An 8,212-nucleotide genomic window follows, 5' to 3' on the forward strand; every position below is an offset into this window, starting at 1 on the left:
ATGGTCATGTCCAAGGGAGAGTCCAGGTCCCACCATGGTAACTGTTATTGGTGGGACCCTCTTATGATGCTGGACCCCAGTTCCAACTGAGGAGTTCCAACAGTCCCAGGCCAGCCCCACGGGCAGGGGATGCTATGGCCAGTTTGGGTGTAGCTCAGGCAGCAGCGTCCACTCCTCTGAGAGGAATAGGATGAGGTGAGGTGGACGGTGGATCAGGGCTCTGGTTCCACAAGTCTTAGAGGCTGAGAAGGGGAGCAAATGCCTGGACACCCACATGGGACTGTCCAGGGGGGAGGCGGTGGGAGCCCAGATCAGAAGTGCGGTCAGTGCACGGGGGAGGCGGAGGCCTGCCCTCTGGTCCAGTGTCCACTCTTCATCTCCTGACTTTCTTCCTCTTCGCTCTGCTTGGGCTCTGAGTGGCTGGAGTCGCTGGGCGCCTCACACCGTGGGCCCACACAGCCACACTCCTCAATGTGGCGGTAGCTGAAGGCCCGGGTGGAGCCATCCAAGCAGCTCAGGGTCACATTCCTCAGTGATGTCCTCAGCTCCTGACAGCACCGGCACCGGTGTTCCAGCATGTTGGCCTCGAAGGAGTACCTGCGGGCAGAGGATACTCAGCACCAGGTGTCACTGGGAACTGCCAAAGTAAATGCCCCTAGATGTGCCAAGCCCCGTGCTAAACAGTGATGACCACAGAGATCAAAGTTTACCAACCAGAACCAAACCAAACACTCTTGGTTTGCAGCATTTGCCAATGACCCCGGTGTAAATGTTGCCACCAAAGCTGCTTTCATGTCACCAGTGAAGGGCCAGGAAGGGACACTGCACTGACTGGCTTAGCTTTCAATCGCCGGGAGGGGCTGCTCTCAACCTACCAATGGGGACATTGAGGCCTACAGTCTCAGGAGACAGCAGAATATGACTCCAAACGGAACGTGGGCCTCAACCCAGTCTCAGACCCTGGCTGTGCCCTCAGAACTCCCGGCCTCTTCCTTATGGGTCACCTTCTTGTGTCCCTGGAGGCCCTGAGGGTGCCCCATGGGACCATCTGAGGCTGAGGGGTGCAGCCCCAGGGCTCACGTACATTGAGGAAGTGTCCCCGCAGTTGCCCTTGCAGTAGGCGAGGACCACAGGCTGGGTGGAGCTGCAGCCTCTATCCCGAATGACCTCCTGCTTGTGGGACACGGCACAGGTGGACTCTGGGGGACAGAGGGACACACAGGGTTAGGACTGTCGGACTTCCCCCAGCCCTCCCTGAGGACCACCTGCTACATCCCTTGGGCACCCCACTTACTGTTCTGGGGTGGGCAGTAGAAGCAGCAGCCATCTTCGCTGAGCCGGGCCTGGTCCTGTGTGGACAAGGTGAGTGTGTAGTGAGTGTCGGGAGACTCACTGGGTAGCCACAGAAATGGGGGGACCCAGGCCAGGCCAGGCTCAGAGAGGAGTGAACTTTGGGCATCCCACCCAATCCTCGGTGGCTGGCCTTGGCAAGGTGAGGCGGGTGGGTTCAGGGTCGTACCTGTTTGCAGGTGAGTGGAGGGCATGCCTTCTTCGTTGTCACCACTACAAGCCCATCTCTGTGTTGCTCACACTCGTGCGTCTCACAGTGGTTCCTGGGATCCGACCAGGTCTCACCAGGCTGGAAGGAGGCCCCGCCCACCACGGTGAGCGCCCCGCCCACTGCAGTGAGTGCTCCACCCTCCACGCAGGGGCAGAGTCCCACTAAGACTGTCTGCCCACCCCCATGCTTTCCGGGCAATGGGGGTTCCATGGCCTCGGAGGGACAAGATCCAACTTTCAACGGTGGAGCCAGCGCTGGGTCAGACTATGGCCCCCGTTGGTTAAAGGCCTTTCCATTCTGGCTCCAGGGTTCTGCCCGCTTGCCCCACACCCCTGAGGACTCTGGGATCATTGTCCCGGAGCTCCAGAGATGGGTTAGGGCTTGCTCTGCCCCAGCCCCAGCCCCAGCCCCAGCCCCAGCCCCCAGGCCACACCACCCCACCTCCCGCGGCAGTGGCCACTCACGTAGAAGAGGTGGACAGAGCTGTCGCTGGTGTTCACGACACAGGCCACCTGTACGCAGCTGCCGCAGCACTGGCCACTCGGCACGCGGTACTCGAAGCCCTGCGGGGGTGGGCAGCCACACACAGCCTGAGCCCTGCCCACAGCCTGAGCCCCGCCACCGCCTGAGCCCCGCCCACAGCCTGAGCCCCGCCCACAGCCTGAGCCCTGCCCACCGCCTGAGCCCCGCCACCGCCTGAGCCCCGCCCACAGCCTGAGCCCCGCCCACGGCCGCTCCACACCTTGACCGGCTGGGAGGGCTGGCGTTGGAAGGAGGGGCCAAGGGAGTGGAGGGGACGCACTCACCGCCTGGCAGTGGCGATTGCAAATCTGGGTCTCGCAAACCACCACGAAGGGGTCCGTCTCGGGGTCTCCGGCCGCCTGACATGTACATGTCTCGCACACGCTTGAGGAAACCACGGCGCCAGGCTGCGGAGGAAGAGTCCCCGAATAGTGGGCGTCAGGCAGCCTCTCCGGCTTCCCCAGTCCTAGACCCCACCCCCTGGGGAGCCCTTCTGGCCAAGATGAGCCCCACCCTTGTGGACAGAGCTTAGAGTTGGGCCCCACGGTGGGTGCCCACACGGGCACAGGCTCCCTTGTTTGGGGGCTAGGAACACCAGCCAGGAAAAAGCCCAAAGGGGTCCCAGGGAAGTTTCAAGGGTGGGGTCTCCGTTTCTTCCTGGAGAGGTTCTCCGTTTCTTCCTGGAGAGGTTCTTACCAGGTACAAACTGCCGTTGACCACACAGACATCATAAACTGTTCAGAAAAAAGACAGACAGACCTCCAGACCTTGCCACCACCTTGACCTACCCTACACCCCTAACTTGACCCCGCATCCCCCTCCCCTGGACCGCCCTCTGGTGCCCCCTCAGGTGCCCAATACTATAGTGTCTAGCTTGTTATCAGGAGTGGACAAGCAGGGTGGCCTTGGTCTGCACCCCCAACCCCCAGTCAGCCCCAGTGAGACCAAGTACTCACTGCACTTCTGGCCGGGACAGCATTCTCCTTCCTTGTGGATGGGGAGCGCGTGGGAGCCCTTGGGACAGGATGTGAGCTGGGGGCAGTAGCTGGTGTTGCAGACTGTAGAGGGTGAGAGGGACACTCAGGGGCTGTATGAAACACTGCTCCAAGTCCTCCAGGGGTGCTGGCCGCTCAGGAGCTCCCCAGGGGTGGGAGGAACCCCCCTCAAACACCCAGACACCTTGTCGGGCCACGGGAAGAGGTTAGGGAGGGGTGAATGGTGCTGTATCCCCAACTCCTGGGGTCAGCATCAAGACGCCCTCTTTCCTGTAACACCCCAACCAAAGCCTAGAGCAGGCCTGAAGAGAAGCTGCCCGTGTGCATGGTAGAGCTGCCCCTGCCTGCCCCTCCCCCAGCCTCACCGCAGTGGTAGTTGGGACAGCATTGGTCAGTCTGCAGGGGCACAGGCACGGGCACATGGCCGAGTGTGGGGCACTTGGGTACCGGGCAGGTCTGGCTGTGGCATCGCATGGTTCCTGTGCTGCCCTCACATGTGCATTCCTGACAGTTGCTGATGATGCTCTGGCCCGGCTGCGGGGGGAGGGCAGATGGACTGGTCAGAGGGCAGCTGGTCAGGGTGGGGAGCCCTTTGGGCAAAGGGTCGGGTGTCCTCCAGGAGGTAGCAAGACACTTAGTGAGTGCAGGCTCTCCACATCTCCCCTGGGTCCCCTGCTCTGCACTGGACCCCCCAGGACGGAACCCAGGCTCCATGCTTACCTCTATCGGCTCTCCTCTGGGCCCCAGGCACCCTGGAGGGAAAGGAGCAAGTGAGGGTCATAGTTCAGCCCTGACAGTGGGACCCATTGTAGGTGATCCAGGCCCTGACTGAGAACCATGTGCACCCACAGTTCCACCCACCCAGTCCTCTGACCCTGACATACATGAGCAGTTACTGGGTACGCAGATGGTGGAGTTTGAGCTGAACAGCATCTTGCCAGCCGGGCAGAAGCAGCCCTCCGTGGAGAAGCCGGGATCCTGAAGGACCCTGTGGGAGAAGAGGGGAGTTGGGATCGTCAGCTGCCTTCAGAGCAGAGGACCACCTCTCCGGGTCTTGACATCTGTGATGCACCTTGCCCCTCCGTCATGGGCTCTGGGGGAGGGGGAGCAGGTGTGCAGAGGGGGCTGGGGAGGGTGTGACAGGTACGCACGCAAGGCTGGTGTTGTTACTTCCATAGCAGGAAGAAGGGTTGAGTGGGCCACAGGACTGGTACACCTGGTCCGCAGGGCAGATGAAAGCTGCGAGAAGGGAGATGCCCACTGTGAGTCTGGGGGCACTTGTGCAGAGTCAACTCAGGATGCCACCTCAAGAGCCTTGATCCAACTTTGTCCAAAGGGGCTGGATTCTGGGTCCTTCTGGCTCTGCCCAGCTTCAGTTTGGGCCCTACCTGTCCCACCTGCCTGAGTGGTCCCACCTGGCAGAGCCCACAGTCGATAGGCACCCCTGTGCTGGCTGCCTGCTCCTTTCTCTCCCTGGGGTTGTTGTCCTGCTCGATGAGGACCCCCCCCTTAGTTGCCCAGTGTCTTAGCGGGTGCACTTACGGCAGGTGTTGTTGGTATGACTCCTCCAATCGATGCACACGCCTAGGGATGAGCAGACCGAGGCATACAGCTCCAGGCTGGAGCATATCACATTGAAGTCTGTCATGTGGCACTGATCGAATACACAGCCTTCGTAGTACAGTAGTGGGGCAAGCATGCCGTGGCAGGGCGCAAAGACCCTAGGAAACAGGGGAGGTGTGGCTGCCGTCCCTGCCCTACCCGCTGACTCATAGCAGAGGATCCCAGACACATGGCCATAACCAACATGATGTCTCCTTTGGGGGGGGCTGTGGGCACCTATCTGTGGACCCCCTAAAACTTGCCTGAGACAAAGACATGTCTGCTGACTGGGCGTTTGGCTCCCTACAAATTCTCCCTGATCTCCCCTCAGTCTTGCAAAGCTGTCCCCTTTGTGTGACTGCTCCTGCCCAGAACAGCAGTGCAGGGATGGACAACCCCCTGAACTCAGCACCCCATCGCTGCCTGCTCCACTCGGAGCCACACGGATGGGCCCTCATGCCCTGCAGAACAGCCTGCCCAGAGACCCTGACCTTTGTCCCCAGGCCCCACTCTCCCTCCTTCTCCAACGGCACCTGCCACCACCCCCTCCCATCTGGTGCCTTACTCGCTCAGAATCAACTGGCAGATTGGTGATGGCGGGCATGAGGTGGGCTTGGTACTACTGGTTGTGGTGATTGGAATGGATGTCGGGGGTGGACCATGGCAGGACGGCTGGTCGGGGGTGGTCACCCTCCAGTGGTTAGACATCTCAGAGCAGGAGGCGACCACAGACCCATTGGGAAGACGACATTCATCCTTCTTGTCATTGGTACAGGTACCTGGGGAGGAGGGGGATGTGCTGAAGTCAGGGAGCAATGGGGAGCACAGGACCCCCACGCTGGAAGCCAATCCAGCCATCCCAGGGCTACCCCTTGACGATGAGCTCTGGACCTGCAGGGTCCCTTCACCTCCCCTTGGGCTTCTCCACCCAGCAGTGTCCCGGGTTAGGGTGGGGCCAGGGAGGGACAGGGGCTTCTCACCACACTGGCCCTCGGTATTGTTGACAAACTTGCTGAAGGGCACCTCCACTGAGAAGATGAGGCCAGTGAACATGACCTGCAGGCCGATGGCGGGGATGTTCACATACATCTTGATGCCAACCTGGGAGATGATGATGCCGTTGCTTTTGAAGCCGGCTTGGACCTGCTTGTTGTTGAAGATGACCTGGGGACAGAGGGCAGGTGTTTGGTCAGAGGTGCCAAGGCGGGATCCCAGGGGTATTGGTAAGGGAGTGGTGCCCAGCAGAGAAACCTGCCCACCTGATTGGCAGCAATGCCAACACCGCCGGGCCTGCGAGTCAGCACGATGCGGTCCTGCTGGTATTCGACGATGATGGAGCGGGGGCAGGAGAGCCCATCCTCGGCATCACAGAAGTAGTTGTCGATGAGCACGCGGAAGTGGCCGTAGATGGGTACAATCTGCTGCACCAGCACATACGTACAGTTGTCCAGGAAGGTGTAGTAGGTACCGTCAAAGGTGATGTAGTGGGGGTCTCCCCAGCCACTGCAGACACCTGTGGGGCAAAGGCCACAGGTCACCTTTCTCCCCATCCATGGGTCACATCAAAGGTCTGGTCCCACCCACCACCGCACACACAGGTGAAGGGAGCTAGTGTGGTCCAGAGTCCAGGTGAGTGCTGCTAGGCAGTGCTGAGACATTTGCAGAGGAGCGGGCTGACCCTCTACCTCCTTGGCCCCACAGGGACATCCTTGGGCAACTCCTCCTGCTGCTCCCCTTCCTGAAGTCCACTGCCTGCCCCAGTGGAGCCCCGCTGCCCCAGCACCCTACCCTGCCCCCCGCCTGCCCACAGCCCAGACAGCTGGCTCACATTGGCATTCCTCATGAGGGCAGCAGCCATCCTTGTCCTCCACCTTCACGGACGGGTACCCGTTGGCACAGGTCAGCGCCTTGGTGGGTGGGCACTTCTTTGGGATCACAGTGATGACATTGTGACCCTCACAGGTGGCCTGGGTGCAGTTGGGCATGCTCCAGGTCTCGCCTTTCTGTGGGGTCAAAAGGGTTAGGGTTAGGGTCTCAGGAGGTCCTCCGTGTAGGGCGAGGCTGGCCGAGGCCTGGCGGGTCCAGTGATTGCTCTGGCAATGATGGGTACCTGCAGTCAACTCTCAGAAAGGGGGTGGGGAGCAGGGCCCCCATTCATGTTCTGGCCTCCCCACCCCTCAAACCAGCTATTTCAGACTGTTGTGGGTCTCCAGGACCTGCAGATTTGAGGGTGCCTGCGGTATGGAAGGTGCCCCTCTCTGCCCCCCATTCCCATCCTGTTCCCAGATATGAATCCCCCAGTCCCTACTCCTGGCTCTCAGTCCCAACCTGCCATGGGCCTCCCTGATTCAGAGCCTCGAGGTCCTCTTGGGTGCCCTGGTCTCCCTGATCTGCACATAGGATCCTCTGTAGCCCTAGTGCCTAGCCGGCACCACCACACCCAGGATGGGACCACCTCCTGGTCAGTCCTCATCAGCTCCCTAGTACTGCCTCCACGTGAACTCACAGAGCCCTCAGGAGGGTCTTTCAGGTCCCTACCTGGACCCTGAGCCCCAGCTGGCATTTCTCCTGGGAGAGTAAGGAAGGCAGGTTACCTTTTTTGGGGGAACTACGTGTGAGCACCCGTGATCAGGGCTAGGTGAAGAGGACGTTGGCGGTGTGGGAGTCGGCGTGGTGGATGGGCAGTCATGACTGGCATGCCTGACCACGCGGCAGTCCTGCGTGCACTGGGCAGTATAACAGTGCCCATCGAGGTCAGTCTTCTGGTAGATGATGCTTCCTGCAAGGTAAGCATCACACTGGTGGTTCATGGGCTGGCTCGGAGAGCCATACACAGGAGCAGTGCCTTGACCACTCCTGTCCACCAGGTGTGTCCACTCTAGGGAGAGCCACTAGCGGGGCCCTCTTTCTACCCACTGATGATAGCAAGGGGAATAAGAGACACAGAGGAGAGCGGACACAATCCAGGCCAATACAGGAGGAGCAAGGGCCCCATCCCTTCACAATGGATCTCTACCAACACCAGCCCTGCGTCCACCAAACATGCAGACAGAGCTGCTACCTACCAGCAGGGTAGGTCTTGTCAGCCACAACGCAGTAGCAGATGGAGGTGGAGCTGGACCATGGTGTGACAGAAGTGGATTCTGTTGGAGATGTGGCTGTGGTAGGGTATGTCACGTTGGGAGACACAGAGGTTGGTGGGCAGCCGTCTTGATATTCACAGCATAGCACGCGGATCTTGTAGTTGAAACACATCTTGAACTTTCCCATCTGGTCTTGGTTCCGGCAGACCAGTCCCACATCGGGATTGCATTCCACCACCTGTCCCAGCTGCTTGATGTTGACGTCTGGGTGGTTCTCTGCACGACACTCCAGCTGCATGATCTCCTCAGGCTTATGGCAGACTTTCTCTCCGTGTCTGATGATGTTGTCGTAGGTTTCCACGTCTCCGCCATGGGGCCCAGGAGATGGGAAGTCCACATCGAACCACTTGGTCCACGTGCACTGTTGGGGGCAGGTAGTGGTCACGTGG

At 60.2% G+C, this 8,212-nt stretch overlaps 1 protein-coding gene across 1 annotated transcript in view; it reads right to left on the reverse strand.

Annotated features, from left to right (window-relative positions):
- Positions 1-323: 323 nt before the first annotated feature.
- MUC5AC (mucin 5AC, oligomeric mucus/gel-forming) overlaps positions 324-8,212 on the reverse strand; it is a 28,165-nt gene continuing 20,276 nt past the window's right edge. Inside the window, exons 32-50 of the mRNA XM_006876997.1 lie at positions 7,746-8,206; positions 7,275-7,459; positions 6,509-6,683; positions 5,940-6,193; positions 5,661-5,844; positions 5,246-5,459; positions 4,621-4,799; positions 4,230-4,317; positions 3,963-4,066; positions 3,799-3,830; positions 3,444-3,612; positions 3,040-3,141; positions 2,780-2,817; positions 2,368-2,490; positions 2,026-2,124; positions 1,520-1,639; positions 1,295-1,349; positions 1,085-1,199; positions 324-597 (exon numbers count right to left, since the gene is read on the reverse strand). Coding sequence (XP_006877059.1) covers positions 324-597; positions 1,085-1,199; positions 1,295-1,349; positions 1,520-1,639; positions 2,026-2,124; positions 2,368-2,490; positions 2,780-2,817; positions 3,040-3,141; positions 3,444-3,612; positions 3,799-3,830; positions 3,963-4,066; positions 4,230-4,317; positions 4,621-4,799; positions 5,246-5,459; positions 5,661-5,844; positions 5,940-6,193; positions 6,509-6,683; positions 7,275-7,459; positions 7,746-8,206 — 2,971 coding nt within the window. The remainder of the gene's footprint in view (positions 598-1,084; positions 1,200-1,294; positions 1,350-1,519; positions 1,640-2,025; positions 2,125-2,367; positions 2,491-2,779; positions 2,818-3,039; positions 3,142-3,443; positions 3,613-3,798; positions 3,831-3,962; positions 4,067-4,229; positions 4,318-4,620; positions 4,800-5,245; positions 5,460-5,660; positions 5,845-5,939; positions 6,194-6,508; positions 6,684-7,274; positions 7,460-7,745; positions 8,207-8,212) is intronic.

Source organism: Chrysochloris asiatica, unplaced genomic scaffold (assembly GCF_000296735.1).
Source record: "Chrysochloris asiatica unplaced genomic scaffold, ChrAsi1.0 scaffold00439, whole genome shotgun sequence".
NCBI lineage: Eukaryota > Metazoa > Chordata > Mammalia > Afrosoricida > Chrysochloridae > Chrysochloris > Chrysochloris asiatica.